Genomic DNA, 16,575 nt, shown 5'->3' with positions numbered 1-16,575 from the left:
GATCCCTGGGTGGCTCAGTGGTTTAGTGCCTGCCTTTGGCCCAGGGCGCAATCCTGGAGTCCCAGGATCGAGTCCCGCGTCGGGCTCCTGGCATGGAGCCTGCTTCTCCTTCCTCCTGTCTCTGCCTCTCTCTCTCTCTCTCTCTCTCTCTTTCTCTCTCTCTCTCTCTCTCTCTCTCTCTCTCTCTATCATGAATAAATAAATAAATAAATCTTTAACAAAAAAAAAACAAAAAACTTTGAAGCCCATTGGAAAGTTGTGGTTATACAAATTCAAGCTCTGATTGATGTTTTAGTAGTTAATTTTGATAGTGTTCAGTATAAAGTGTAGTTGTTGCTTTGGAATTCTCTGTGGCATTTCTCTAAACAAAACAGATACATAGTTGTAAACAATTTATTGCTCAGCTCTTCAGAGTTAAAAATAAATGGGAGTAATGAACAGTGGGAATGGCATGAATAGTTGGGAGTGGTTTTTTTGCTTTTTGTTTTATTTTTAATGTTTTCAGAGGACATTGGACATTAGGGGAGATTGGTTAGAGGGTTACTCATTTCCCTTCCATTCCTGAACTTCTGGGATACATGAATGAACCTAAGAAATCTTTTTTTGTGTTTAATTTTTTTTTAAAGATTTTATTTTTAAGTAATCTCTAAACCCAACATAAGGCTCAAACTCCCAACCTCATGATCAAGAGTCATACACTTACTCCACTGACTGAGCCAGCCAGGCACCCAATAATTTTTAGTTAATTTTTTTTTAATGATAATGTAATATAATCACATTACAAAGTTTTATCTGAACCAAAACAGAAAATATTGCACGATTTTATTACATTTAAGTAATTAACATTTAACATTTAAGTATAACTATTAACATTTAAGTATATTTGGCCTTTAGGGGAAAAAATTGTATATACATAATTGTAGTTGAAATGAAGGTATTAAAACAGTATTTTATCATAATTTTTCATATTACTATATATCTTCTTCCTTGTAATTGTTTTAAGAAATGGTAATGAGAATTCACTTATAACAAAAGGAGCTAGAGCATCATTTAAGTTCCTAAATCCTACTGAATGCTGTCTGTCCCTCACTCCCTGTTGGGGTTCCTAGGCCATCTGGTCATTTGAGATGATAATTGTCTTGATATACATATGGAGAACAAATAAACTGTGGACAGTAGGTATTTAATTATATTCATTTATTGAATCTCCTATTCCAAAGTGGATTTGAGATGTGTTGACTTTGCATAGTTATAAAATTAGTTGAACTTGTTTGAAATAGTAGAGAGAGGCAGTATCATAGCAGTTCAGAAAAGTTCTTAGAACATGGTCATTAGGTGCTTTTGAATAATTGAAGTTTGCTTAGTTGGTTTCTGAAACTTCTCAATAAGAGAATAATAATTGGAATAATCCTAATCCATAGCATTAGGATTTCAAAAATTGAAATTAGTTTGAAAGTAAAACAGATGAACTAATTATATGAAATTATATCCATGTTCTTTTTTTAATTCATATATCATTAATATATTTATAATACTCTTTTTAGAAATATACCAGGGGTTTTTAGAGTGAGAGGTAAAGAAAGGAGGGGATTTTGGAAACTGAGTCATTCTAATGGCCATCTACCAGATGGAAGATTCCCAGACTTCTGTTAAGACCCCAGGATTTGCCTGGTCTCCGCTCTCTGCCTGATGTGGTAGCTCCACTCAACCTTAAGTTCTAAGTTGCTACTCTGGTAGCATCCCATTACACATACACCCAACTATATATGTATGTATACATACATACAGATATCAGATATTTTACCCCATTCTTTAGTTTAATTTTCCCATATAACTTTTTCTCCCCAACATTTTGTTTTTAAAATTTTCAAAGCTTAGAAAAATTTTAAGAGCAGTACAATGAATGACCGTGTATTTTCACCTTGGTTCGCTAGTTGTTGACTTTTTTATCTATTTCTTTTTTCTTTTTCTTTGTGTACACATACCTCTTTTTTTCCCCTGAATTGTTTGAAAGTAAGTTGCATCATGATACTCTTCCCAAAAAACTTAAGTATGTATTCCTAAGAATATGGACATTCTTCTCCATATGCTCCATATCCTACAGATTCTACATATCCTCGATATTATTAACATGCCCTACTCCAGTATGTATCTCATTCATATTTCCTCAGTTGCCTCCCAAAATGTCCTTGTAGTTCTCACACAGCTTTTAAAGAGTAATGCTCCTCAAAAAGAATAAACATTTTTAAGAGAAACCTCTTTCATATTATATGGTCTTTGTCCCCTAGTTGCTTAAGAATCTTAATTAGTTTTATTTTTAATTACAAGTATCACATTATTCATGGGCAGTTCTTTTTAAAGCTTCAAATGTTTGTTTGTTCACCATTTATTTCTTGAGCACCTCCAGTTTGTCACTGTACTATGTTTTGTGTGCATAAGAATTACACTACGAACAGGTAGTTACTGAAATAAAGAGAAAGGTACTCTAGAAACATGAAGAACAGAACCATGAACCCTGCAGAGAATGGCAGAATGTTCGTGGGATAGTGACATTTGAGCTAGCTCTTAAGGAGTGGAAGAGTATGCCACAGAAGACATTTTAGGTAAGAGAATTATATATAAAAGCCTCAAGTTCTTAAAAGGGGTTTGACAGTGTTATCTGGAAAAATAGATTAGGATGAAAAGTGAAGGGCCCTCAGGAGTTGGCAGTTTATCCTGCATACAGTGAGGAACAAGTGGAGTTAGGACCTGGCTCTCTTCTATTAGCTGTATATACATTTTTTCCACACAGAAAGAAATGATTTTCCTTTCCCGGAGAAAACTGTTTTAAAACTCAGAATACAGGGCAGCCCCGGTGGCGCAGTGGTTTAGCGCCGCCTTTGGCCCAGAGTGTGATCCTGGAGACCTGGCATCGAGTCCTACGTCGGGCTCCCTGCATGGAGCCTGCTTCTCCCTCTGCCTGTGTTTATGCATCTCTCTCTCTCTCTCTCTCTCTCTCTCTCTCTCTCTCTCTCTCTCTCCCTCTCTCTGTGTGTCTCTCATGAATAATTAAATAAAATCTTAAAAAAATAAAAGAATGAAATTAAAAAAAAACTCAGAATACATGAGAATCCTACCTTTTATAGCTCTGCGTAAGATACTGAATTATAGACCAACATTATAATAATTTTTTAAAATACATTTAAAAAATACATTTAAAAATTAAGAACTTAGTACTTGGAATTTTTATTTTTCCATTTAAAACATAAGTACTTTATCAGGTCTTACCTGATAAACAGTGTTTCTTCATTTCTCAAGATAGAGACCGGCTTTGAAGAGATTATATATCATTATGGAAGAAATCTTAGCCCTTACTCCCTAACTGCTTTTCATTGTTTGCCATATTACTGTAAGGATAACATGAAAGCGTTTATAAAATTGCTCAGGACATTGAGGGCTGTTTACATCATACTTTTTAGTGTTTAGAAGTATATAACTATACTTTAGGGGGTAGAATGAAAGACAACTTCTAAATCAGTTTGGTGGAATTTGCTAGGTTTCAGAGTTAGAAGATAGACAGTTTTGATATTAACATCAGAAGATTTCAGAGTTCTGGCCTTCTGGTTCTTTTCCTCCCAAACACTCCTTTTTAGGAAGAAGAAGAGTGGTGAAGAGAATGAAAACGTATTACTACATATTTTTTGTAGGAAATTGCATATGTATACACACACGTGGATGTGAGTGAAATGTTTGTACTTAGTGTTGTATGCATGGAGAGAGATCAGGACACAGCTGCCCTATGGCAGTTGTTGTTTGCCTGGCTCAACTCTGTTCAAATTCCCAAGCTTTTTTCATCAATAAGAAATGCTGGGTTTATTGAAAAATGTCTTGGAAACAGTGGCTTTCAAAGTGAGCTTTCTTCTTACCAGGTTTTTGGCTTGATTAGCTTTAATAGAGATTACTTCAAAAAATGAAGAGATGATCCTTTTAGGATCAGATTTTCTATTTTGGGGATTTGTCTCTAGATACTTCGTGATTTTTGTAGAGTATCAATACTAGGTTTCCTACTTTCTTCATGAGTGTTCTTCTGTTCCAAGTAAACAAGGTGGGTCCCAAAGTATAACTGCTTGTGAGGACAGGATGGACAGCATTTGACTTGAGAGAATAATGCCTTGTATATTTTCATATGTATGAGCATTCATTGCCACTTAAGTGATTGGGGTCATTTAAGCTAGAAGACGGTCTTCAAAATCTGTAACTGAGGGTAGAAACCAGGAGCTATTTCAGAGCCTCTCTTTAATGGAATTGATTGATTTGAGATCTTAGAATTTTTGACCTGAGGGGAATCTTAAGCATCACCTCAGATCCATGCTCTCATTTTAGGGCCCAAGTACCTGACTTGCCCAAGATCACAGAGCTAACTAATTTAGCAGAACTGTTTTCCCCATTTTACCATTCAACTTAATTGCACTATAAATAATAACAACCATTTTTTAAGATTTTGTTCCATGATTTTGAAATGTAATGGAGCTTTGATTTTTTTCCCTTTATAATTTTTATAGGAAGTACTGCTTTTCATTTTTTTAGCTCCCTTTTATCAGCCCTAAATTTTAATACTTACAGATCAATTCTTTGAGGGAAAAAACACTATCAGTAATTTTTCTCAGGAACAAAACAATTTTCATTCCTCCATCCAAGTTGAAAATCTACCAAAATCTTCAAAAACAAAACATAACAAAACAAACCATGGAGCACCTGGGTGGCTCAGTTGGTTAAGCATCTGCCTTCAGCTCAACTCATGATCTCAGGGTCCTGGGATCGAGTGCCTGGTCTCACTTCCTGCTCAGCAAGGAGCATGCTTCTCACTCTCGCTCTGCCCCTCCCCACTGCTCATGGGCATACATGTGCTCTCTCTTTTTGACATAGATAAAATGTTCAAAACAAAAGAAAAAAGACCACGTAGAAATAAAAAGTTAAAAAAAATTCTCATTCTAGTTCAGTGCATTTAGCAGCCTTCACTATGCTACATAATCATCCTTAAGCTGACTTTAAAGAAACAAAAAAACAAAAAACAAAATTTTGATGTTCATCAAAATGTACATTTTCCATTTGCTAATAATATTTTTTTTAAACTTTGAGGAATTCACGCTTAATTGCCTTACTGGTTTTGATGTCATCTACAACACAGTTCAAGGTGGTTATTTGCAGCAGACATAATTAGGTGATAACAATCTTTAAGGTTAACTTTTCTTCCAGTGTAAATGTACCCTAAACCGTTCCAGTTTTCTTTACTGATAAAATGCCTAAGATTCACTCCTTTTCTTGCAACACCCATGAGTAGGTAGTGCTAGTGCTGTGGCAGAATTCCCTCCCTCCTTCAGAGCTCTGAGCGCATCTAGCCTTTGTAATAAAAGGCTCAGGAATCTGATACCTGTCCTTTGTGAACTTACATGTGCAAAGTGCTTTGACCAGGAGAGTAGTGGATAAAATTAAGCCATGTTAGGCCATTAAAATGTCCAGATCTGCATATTCCAGAGAAGGAAATGGATTTCCAGTAAAATCCTTACTTTTCAATCTATGCTGTTCCCATGTCTAGTTTCTCTGTAGTTATTATGACAAAAACCTCATCCTCCTCAGGAACTCTTATCTTTCTGCTACCTTACCACACAATAGCATGGTTGAAGATGTCTCACATAGGATTGATGATAGCTGTTCCAAGGCATATAAAGTACCTTGTGCAGCGTGGTATATAGTATGAAGTCTGTGAAATTAGGATTCCTCTCATGTATTTATGTCACATTTACTTAACCTGTTGGGATATGTCTCGTTGGAATTACTGTTTGTTGGTGACAGTTTATTTATTCATTCTAACATTTGTTGAGAACCACAAAGCTTAATATTAATACTATTTTGTCTAAAATTTGCTGTAGCGACCTCTTTCCCTTTTGTCTCTCCTTTTTAAACAGTATGGTCCTCTTTTGAAATCACAGTTCTTGGTCACAATTAAGTATTTGTAAGGTTTTTCTTACCCAGAAGAATATATGTGTCACTTTCATTTGTTTTAAATTCTGTACATCATTTTAAATTTGCCCAGAAACCATAGCATTTCTCTAGCCCTAGATGACAGATTTCATCCTGTCAATCAGTTCCATTTGATGGCAGTATCTATCTGGAGTTTCTGTTGGCAAAAAAAAAGGGAAAGTGAGAAAAAACTCTATTGATTTGCTCTCTGATCTGCTATTGATAATAGGATAAGGTATAATCTAAGATCAAGACCCTTATTTTGGAAATGAAAAAGACATTAATCAGAGAAATTGGAAGAATTTGCCTCTAATATCTCAACTACTTTAAACCAAATTTGTACATGAATCATTCAATCTTCTTGTCAGTATGTTTTTACCAGCTGTTGATATCTCTGGGGTTTGCCTTTTCCTTTAATTTTTATTTTTTAAACAAATATCTAGTATAGCAACACAAATATAAGACATTTACCAAAACATTTTTCTCCTCCTCAATAAAAGTTTTGAATCCTGTTATTTTAAGTAGTTGTAGGGTTTCTTACCACATTTAAAATCTGAAAGTAATAAATTCGACAGAATTTGTTTCAGGTGGTAAAGTTCATAAAGGCTCATGGAGTGCTGTCTTCCTAATGGACTATTTAAGAAGATCAGACAAGATGAACAGAATGAATGGGTAGTTACCAAGGAGGAAGAATTAAAAGGAAGATTTAAAGTCAGAAAAAAATACTGTTTTTGGATTATTAAAGTTTTAGTGGATATCTAACATTCATTTGCTAAGAAGAATGGTATAATGGGGGTACCTTGATGGCTCAGTTGGTTAAGCATCCAATTCTTGCTTTCAGCTTAGGTCATGATCTCAGGGTCATGAGATAGAGTCCTGCATCCGGCTGTGTGTTCAGCAGGGAGTCTGCTTCTCTCCCTCTCCCTCTGCCCCCACCCCTCACTCGCTCTCTCTCAAATAAATCTTTAAAAAAAAATGGTGTAATGATAATTTTTTTCCAATTATAAACATAATTAGTTCATTCATTGTTATATACTGCTTTCAGGGGCACCTGGGTGGTTAGTTAGTTAAGCCAACTCTTGATGATTTCAGCGTAGGTCATGACCTCAAGGTTGAGAGATCAAGCCCCACATGAACTCCACACAGCACAGAGTCTGCTTGAGATGCTGTCTCCCACTCCAACTCCCCACACACATGTGTGCTAGCTCTCTCTCTCTCTCTCTCTCTCTCTCTCTCAAATAATTTTTTTAAATGAAAAAATACTTTTCATTTACTGCTTCTAGAACAATTTCTAAGTATCTATGTTAAGATGCATCTTTAGAGTAGAAGGTTTGCCCGTTCAGCCTAGGTCATTAGATAGCCCCTTGACATCATAATCCTTTTCCTCTTTGTAGGTTCTGGAGCAGTAAAAAAATTATGATTAAGAGTACATATTGGGATCCCTGGGTGGCACAGCGGTTTAGCGCCTGCCTTTGGCCCAGGGCACGATCCTGGAGACCCGGGATCGAATCCCACGTCGGGCTCCCGGTGCATGGAGCCTGCTTCTGCCTATGTCTCTGCCTCTCTGTCTCTCTGTGTGTGACTATCATAAATAAATAAAAATTTAAAAAAAAACTTAAAAAAGAGTACATATTGACTTATTTCTTTATTATTTACTTCTTAGGAACTTCACATGACTGGAGGTTACGGTGTGGTGCTGTGGACTTGTACTTCACACTTTTTGGCCTCAGTAGACCTTCCTGCTTGCCCTTACCAGAGCTTGGGTTGGTTCTTAATCTAAAAGAGAAAAAAGCTGTCTTGAATCCGACCATAATTCCAGAGGCCATAGGCAACCAAGAAGCCGCGATTAATCCAAGTAGTCACGCACAGCTAGTTGGATTTCAGAACCCTGTAAGGATCCAATGTATTATATGAAGATGTAGTTTCATTATATAGAGCTATCTAGAGAAGAGAATTGCTGTTTTGACTGGCAAATTTTAAAGCCACTAAGTTTCATGTGCACTTAAAAAACAAACAATTAGCTGACAGTAGTTTAGTACTTTACAGTTTATAAAATGCTTCTGACAAACTACATAGCTGCACATGACAAATGATGTGCTGCCAGTCCATTGACTCCTTTTGTGGTGACATCATGTTTTTGTACTGGAGTGTTGAATTTCTTCCTTGAGTAGCAGAAAATCGAAATGAATATTTAATCTTGTCCATATATGCTATTGGCAAACTACTTAAACATAGGGGCTCTGCCTTTTTTTTTGTTTTTTGTTTTATGGGTTTTTTGTTCTGTTTTGTTTTTTTGCTTCTCTGTGTCATACATAGCACAATTCTAAGCATATGATGAGTGCCTGACAAATGCTTATCAAATAAATAGCAATGACTGGTCAGGTAAATGAGTAAGCTGCTGATTTGGGAGGAGATTTTGCATTACTATTTTATTTATGTACGTGTGTCTGTGTTTGCCTTTTAAAAAGCTTTTATTTCTAGCTGTGCATTACAAAATTACCAGACTTTTTGTAAAAAGACCTTTAGGATACATAATCATTTTACTATAATTTAAAGAAAGTTTTCCTGAAACGATTTTCATATTAATACCAAAATGTTCCCAATAATTCATGCTTCATTTTTCGCCAATATTTAGACCAGATTACTTGCCTGGCAATTCCCTACTGGTGTTTTGACACTTGAAAACTGAGATTCTCTTAATGGTAGTTAGTGATAATCATTTTAAATTTATTTATTCACCTAGATTTCCTGGAATGTAATTATATGTATTTGTTGTAAATTTGAAATGTATTCTAGAGTTTGGATTATGAAGGAGTAAGATCTTTCAATAGGAAAAAATGAGACTCATAAAAATGCTCTTTCAAATCTGAATACTTAGAACTTGTAGAAACAAATAATGTTTATAATTTTTGCCCATATGTGTTACTCACATTCATTCTTGGAGTCTTCAGGAGAAGGGAGAAAATGACACCAAAATATACTCTTTTGGGAAAGCTCTAGAAGTTCACTTATATACCTCTGATCTCCCCTCAAAAAGACTAGCAGACAGGAAAAGGGGAAGTTTATTTTAAGCCCATTGCTGATAATTTTTAAGCACTGGGCATGCTCTAATCTGCATGGTTTCTGTAGCTATTAGTGTTCAGCTATAATATGAGCTACTTGTCTTCAGAAATCTAATTTTGATCTTGAATATTGCCGCAGGAAGATGATCACCTTGCCAAGGAAGCATCATGTAATATGTCAGCTCATCAGCAGGGAGTGAAGAGGAAGGCTGATACACCACTGGGGTCCCCACTAGAACCTGGTCAAATACTGGAGAAGAATGAGGATAGCAGTAAAGTCAAACTCAAAATCAGAGTAAGAAATACAGGTTAAACCTGTATTAATAGTGTAGGATATTCACCTTCTTGTAAATCTTTTTGAATACTTCCAATGGTTTTTCCATAGCAGGAACAGATGGGGCAGACTGAATCATAAAAGAACCCAAATGCCCATTTAAGATCTTCCATCTGGTTTAACTTTCATTATCACATACTTCTCTGTTTGGGGTAGGAACTGTGTGTGTGATTTACCACAGCTCACTCCCTCTTCCCACAATATAGGAGTAGATTTTAGTTGCTATTTCATTTCCAGTAATATTCATTCAGCTTCTTTTGGAGGCTGGACCATTTAATCTTTTCTTACTCTTAGTACTTTTTGAGAAAAAGACTATTTTTCCTTTTAAGATGTGGGGGTATGTTCTGTGACCTCTCTGCTACCTTTCCTAAGAACTAAGATCCAAATGTAAAGCAATATAATGGCTTCTTTTCGCTTTTGTTTTGTGTATGTGTTTTAGTTCTCAAATTCTCAAGATGAGGAGGAAATTGATATGGACACTGTTCATGATAGCCAGGCGTTTATTTCTCATCATTTGAACATGCTTGAAAGGCCATCGACTCCAGGTAAGATTGGTATACAAGAGAGTTCACATGGTGCTACAAATAAAGGCTTGTTGCTTTATTTACAAGTGAACAACTATAAAGTTTAAAAGTAACTAGAAAATACTAGATTGTATTGGATTATAAGGGGAAGGGGCACCTGGGTGGCCCAGTGGTTGAGCATCTGCCTTTGGTTCAGGTTGTGATCCTGGATCCTGGGATCAAGTCCTGCATCAGGCCCCCCCAGCAGGGAGCCTGCTTCTCCCTCTGCCTATGTCTCTGCCTCTCTTTGTGTCTCTCATGAATAAATAAATAAAATATTTAAAATAAAAAAGATTATAAGGTGTATCAGCATAGGAATAAGTTTTTTTAAAGGATTTTTTTTTTAAATTCTACTTTATTTTAGTCTTCTTATGTATTTGCCATACTTCTGGGTTTGTTTGTTTAAAAAAACATTCAACAGATTCCTTCCAGTAGCTTTAGGGTTCTTTTTAAAGGTTTTTTTTGTTTGTTTGTTTGTTTGGTTGGTTGGTTTTTTTGTTTTTGTTTTTGTTTTTATAATCTACTTAACCTCAAAATAAAATATTAGACCTATTTTCTTTTTAATATAACCATAATTTTAAAATTTTGACTGAAACTAATCCCCCCAGTAACAGGTTTCTCTCTTTGCCTCCCTGTTTCATATAATATCATAAATTTTTGCATGCATCTCTCAAATATAAGCTTTTCTTTTGAAAATAGTATCTGAAACAGTATCGAGTTGATATACTTTATTTTTCCTTCTTGGTAGGTATTTACATTGTTTCAATTTTTTTTTTTTTTACAGATAATTCTGTGCTGGATATCTTCATTCAAAGGCTTTTGTTTCTTTTTTGTCAAATTATATTCATGGATATGTTTCCCAAAATGTATTATTGGTGCAAAGTTAATTTTAACTGTATTATGAGAGACTTCAGATTTTTACAGTTCTTTTTTTTTTCTTTTTAAAGATTTATTTATTCATGGGAGACACACAGAGAGAGGCAGAGAACATAGTAAAGGGAGAAACAGGCTCCCTGGGGGAGCCTGATGCAGGACTCGATCCCGGGACTCCAAGATCACCCCCTGAGCCAAAGGCAGACACTGAACCACTGAAGTGTCTCAGATTTTTACAGTTCTTGATACATTTTATCATAATGCTTTTTCAAGAGTTAATACCTAGCTTATATCAATACCATTTTATAATTTTATAGAGTCATTAGACAAATATCTGTGAACCTCTCTCCACTTTAACCTGCGTCTTAGACCCCATGCTTGTCATTCCTCTTGTGCCTCTTCCCTAGTTCTGTTCACCTACTTTTGCACTACAAGGAAATACTGTCTGCAATTTCTTTTGTTACTTAATCATTCTCTGGTTTTTCTTTATCGTGTACCACGTAAATATAGGATTTCTTTGTACTTGTTTTTTTAATTTTATGAAACTGGTATGATACGAGTATGACTTTTTTCAGTCAACATTATGCTTCTAAAGTTCGTCCACGTTGATATGTAAGATGTAATTTATTAATTTTCATTAATCATTATTTTTGTATGCCTAGTACTGTTTTGCCACCAATGTAGTAACTTATAAAGAGACTTATTAATTATAAATGATAAGTCAAATTTAGTTTAATTTTTTTTTTTTTAAGTAATCTCTTTGTCCATTGTGGACTTTAACTCATAATACCAGAATCAGGAGTCAACATGCTTTACTGACTGAGCCAGCCAGGCACCCCCTCAAGTATACTTTATAATGCATTTTTTATTGGGAATATGACTTTTTTTTTTCTGGGTCCTTTTCCTGTTTTTTTTTTTATTGGAAAAAAATGAGTATTTATGCCCCATATTGGTGTCTTTTATGACTTCTGCATTTGAATATTTTTTTCTCTGTTCTTTTTTTCCGTCCTTTTTAAACTTGTTACAGTTGTACAAAGTCCCCCTTACCTACCATGGTCTGCTTTTTATTAAATCTTAGTTTTGAGACCTAAATTATTTCTCACTACTTAGTAATCTAAGATAAGCTAGTAGAATTTGAGAACTAGCTGTAGGTAGAATATAAGAGCCTTTGAAAAACTGACAGATCATGAATTCTTTGGCTTTTCTGACTGTAAGAGATCTTAACAATTTTTTACCTATTCAGTCCATTTTATAGACAAGTAAATTTAAGAGAGAGAGCTTAGGTGACTTGCCCTAAATGACACGCTCAAGTAATAGCCTGCTCAGGACTAGACTGACCTTAGAACTTTTCCATGTGTCAGATGAAGGAATTGAGACACAATGAGATAAGTGTCTCACCTGGATTATCTAATTTGTTGACAACTTGGAACCAGAACCTAGGTTTCCTGATAGCTGCTACAGTGCTGTTCACATTATGCCATTAACACATTTCCTTTTTGAAATATCTTCTGTAACCCCTAAATTATTTTTATCCATTTGCTGAGTAAGTATTAGAATTTATTAGCAAATTTTGGGGGAGAACAGGGAAATTTTACTATATCCAAAATTCCATTTACATAATATAAAATATGGTTTCTACCTCAAATATAGAATCCAGTTTATATATATTGCAGGCCAGTTACTCTTTACTGTCATTCTTGAATGTGTGTTGTCCCTAGACTTAAGCACAAAGGAACCATGACAAAGCATTAAAATCAAATGGGATCTTTAGTAGTTATTAGTAGTCTTATTAGAATTCTGCTGTTGGGATCCCTGGGTGGCGCAGCGGTTTGGCGCCTGCCTTTGGCCCAGGGCGCGATCCTGGAGACCCGGGATCGAATCCCACGTCGGGCTCCCGGTGCATGGAGCCTGCTTCTTCCTCTGCCTGTGTCTCTGCCTCTCTCTCTCTCTGTGTGACTATCATAAATAAATAAAAATTTAAAAAAAAAAAAAAAAAAAGAATTCTGCTGTTGAACTGCTTCTGGTTTTAAGGTTAACTTATAAAAACATGTCAGGCTTTTCTCTTCTTTTGGTAAACCAAGAAATAAACGCCTCTTTTCCCTCTTTGGTATTATAGGGCTCTCTAAATATAGGCCAACTAGCTCCCGATCTGCTTTAATACCTCAGCACTCAACAGGCTGTGATGGCACACCCACCACTAAACCCCAGTGGAGCATGGAGCTTGCACGGAAGGGAACAGGTGAAATTATTATTATTATTATTATTATTATTATTATTATTATTAAGAACAAATCTACAAAATGTATAAAGTTTATCAACTTAAAAAAATACGTGAAAATATAGATCTAGGGACTTGCTTTTCTTGCAACACATTGACTTTGTATTACGTAATGTAATTTTGTATTTTATTTCTTGATTTTTAAGTAGACTCTGCACCCAGCTTGGAGCCTGATTTGGGGCTTGAACTCACAACCGTGAGATCAAGATCTAAGTTGAGTTGGACGTTTAACCGTCTGACCTACCCAGGTGCCCCTAAGAATATTTTAAACTAGACTATTTGAAAATAGTGCCCTCCTATAAAACTTGGAAATGAGAGAAGAGTAGAAAAGGGGAAAAACATCCCTTATTATGCCATTTAAAAATACCCATTATTTTTTTCTTGCAATTATTTTTCTTAGAATATTATAAGATGAAAAATGCCACCTTCAGTAGATACCATCAAATTTGCACCTTTCATACTTTTATAAAATGTGAAAGTCATTTATTTATTTTTCCTTTCCCTCTCCCCTTGAAAGCTTTACAATTGGTCATTCATGGTCAGTCATGAAGCCTAGATGCTATACTAGAAAACTAAGATGTTCTGTCTTTTAAATTATTAAATACTAGTTGGGCTTAATTTTATGAAAAGTAATTCAGTTCAGATGTGTTTGTTGTCTACTCTATTTTACATTGTCTTCTGCTTATTTTGTTTTTAGTTGCTTACCAAAAAAAAAAAGATCGTAATCTAGATAAGGAATAATAAACATTCAGTGTTAAAGATTCAGTTCTCAAGTTTTGGAGGAACAGGGAGTGAAAAACAAGATATATAAGCAAAATCATTTTTAAAGAATAGTTTTTCCAAAAGTCATTAGTCAGACTTTTAAGATTCCAACAGATGGATTTTGTTTATATAAGCCATGTTTTTATGATATAAACAAAGGAGTAGCTGTTTATTGATTTGAGGAGCTTAAGGATCAACTGTGATTAATTCAAGCCAGAGTAACAACTCAGAATATTTTGGTATTGAGACCCCAGATTGTTGCTTTCTTATATCTCTCTGCGGCTGTATGCATTTACTGTAATAGGTTCATGCAGAATTTATTTCAGAAAGAATCAGCTGGAGTCTTTATCACTTTGATAAGTGAATTTTGACATTTCTTGGCCTTGCTAGCCTTATGTTCTGTTGTTTTTATTTTTGGTTTTGGTGTAATTTTGCTTTATTACCATTATACTTACTAAAATTTTACTAGCCCTGAAAAATTGCCCACATTTTTAAAAATGATTAAGCTCAGAGTATTTTAAACCTCTTAATATAGTTTGGGGTGATGCTTCTGCCGGTTCTTCCATGCCTTTTAAAAAAAACAAATCTGTCTGAATTCGGCAGTTAAATGATTTCTTATTCCAGAAAAGAGTCTGAAATGTTTGTTTGGTTTTTCTTTGTGATGTGGTGCACTAACCTAGGGAACAGCAAATTTTAACACCATTTTGTGGCCACTAATATGCCTTTGTATCATAGTCCCCTATTGCTTTTAAAAACCCACTTTTACTTTTTTTGGAATCTCTTTTTATAGTCCTGTAGCTCTCTTGACCTCATGGAAGACTGAGAAGGAGATACAGGGCTAAGAGTGTGGAATAGGAAAGTATTAATATTTCAGCTCTGGTTGCTAGGACCTTTTTGTGTCATCAGGCAAAGTGTATACCCATATATTACTTGGACTGACTTGTAAAACTTAACTGCAATATGTTTTTTTAATGTGCTTTTGTAATTTTTTTTAAATGTATTTATGCTATTCAGTACTCTGTGGCCAGTGAGCAGGTCTTAAGATTCAATAGTGATACTATTAGAATTTAGAAAACCTTCATTTTACAAATGGTGATGTTCCAGAAGATTATTTGTACTAATATTTGTTTTGGAATTCTAAATGTGGTTTTCCCATAGATACTTTGTTACATTTGATAGGTAACTTTCCCAAGCTAGCCAACAAAGTTAAAATCCCTTTTAACTTACACCATACATGAAGAATAAGAGTATCAAACCTAGCCACTGTTTGTAACAATGTTTCTGAGAAAAGGGGCCCTTAGAACTTCATCTTTAGAAATGTCAGAAGCACAACTTTGCCTAACTCAAAGTTGGCAGTAAAATAGGGACTTCCTCTCTTCCTGCCTCCCAGAAGGAGCCAGGGTCTCTTGCTGTGGTAGCTAGCCTGGCCTGAGGTTGTTAGCTGGAGGGCTGAGTAGAGGAGGCATAGAACCAGTGTAAGGGAAGCTGCGACCTCTCTTAACTCTCCAAGGGATTCCAAATTAGAGTTCACAAATAGGCCTTATTTAGAGCCTTATTCAGCACATCCAACTGAGGCATCTTTTACTTGTTCTATATAAGTCTCACAAAAATTTTTGAAGTAGTTTACTAAAAAGAGCTTACACATAGCAATCTGAATTTCCAGCTTCTCTTGAAAAAGAGTTAACTGAGAAGTCCTCTGAGGCAGGGATGTGCCTTCCATTTTGTGTTGCACAATGGAATTGTGCTTACTCATTTCTGCTATCTCCTTAGGTCCAAGGCTTTTGAGATTGGGAGCCCTGCTTCCTTTCCTAGAGCCAAGATGAATCCTGAGATGGCTCTCTTAAAAGAGCCAGCAAACCAGATAATTGAGAACTGGAATGTGTTACAGATGTCACCTGGGGGGTGGGATAGAAGATGAACGGGCGTGTAGGTAAGATAAAGAAGAGGTGGAAACTGTTAAGTAGTGGACAAGTTATGGTTTCCTTTTTGTTCTTTTTTCCCTCCAATTTTCTCTTTCCTTGCATATGCTAGAAGAGTATTTTGAGGATGATATGTGTGATAGGTTAAGCCATTTATGGGTAAGAAAAGAGAAGTGGCAGGGGTATTTTCCTTCCTTTATTATTTCTTTCCTCTCCCCTGAGGCAAAGAGGAGGCCATACAGCCTCTTGTGTCCTCTCCATCACTACAGCAGCCTGACACAGCCTGTCTGTGGTGATGAGGCATAGAGAAGTGACAGGCACAGGAGCAGAGGGAAACCCCTAGTGGGGAAGAAAAGGAAGAGAGTTCCTGCAGTTTTGCCTAGCTAGGGCTGCTGTATTACATAATGCCTTCTTGCATAAGTCAGAAAAGCACTGTTTTAGTGCATGAAATCTTTACCGCAAAAAAAGAAATATATATATTTTGAAAGTACTAGTTCTTTCTTTTGAAACTCTAATGTGAAAAGCAGACTTTGATTCTTTTTTTACTTAAATTTTAATGATATAATTTTACACTTTATTTTTTACAGTGATCTAAAGAATCCGAAGACCAGACTTCACACTTTTCCTAATAAAAACTGCAGGTTTTGTGTTAAGTTTAAACATATACCTATGTGAACAACTTTAAGAGAACTAACAGGTTATTGAATGTTGACAGCACTTTAATCAGATGGGCTGACAAGCCCCTAAATTAGGCTTATATTAAGTACCTCTTTCAGTTTATTTT

At 35.5% G+C, this 16,575-nt stretch overlaps 1 protein-coding gene across 5 annotated transcripts in view; it reads left to right on the top strand.

The window, feature by feature from the left end:
* Nucleotides 1–16,575, top strand: part of TAF2 (TATA-box binding protein associated factor 2) — a 94,716-nt gene that overhangs the window by 59,006 nt on the left and 19,135 nt on the right. For 3 of the 5 annotated variants that reach the window (XM_055314140.1, XM_055314144.1, XM_055314141.1), the window contains 4 exons: nucleotides 7,664–7,890; nucleotides 9,202–9,357; nucleotides 9,836–9,941; nucleotides 12,949–13,071. In XM_055314140.1, coding sequence (XP_055170115.1) covers nucleotides 7,664–7,890; nucleotides 9,202–9,357; nucleotides 9,836–9,941; nucleotides 12,949–13,071 — 612 coding nt within the window. The remainder of the gene's footprint in view (nucleotides 1–7,663; nucleotides 7,891–9,201; nucleotides 9,358–9,835; nucleotides 9,942–12,948; nucleotides 13,072–16,575) is intronic. The other 2 variants (XM_055314142.1, XM_055314143.1) reach the window with 1 other exon arrangement.

Source organism: Nyctereutes procyonoides, unplaced genomic scaffold (assembly GCF_905146905.1).
Source record: "Nyctereutes procyonoides isolate TBG_1078 unplaced genomic scaffold, NYPRO_anot_genome, whole genome shotgun sequence".
NCBI classification, from domain to species: domain Eukaryota; kingdom Metazoa; phylum Chordata; class Mammalia; order Carnivora; family Canidae; genus Nyctereutes; species Nyctereutes procyonoides.
The sequence above is the reverse complement of the archived record's forward strand: the minus strand, read 5'-3'. Positions and strand labels throughout refer to the sequence as shown.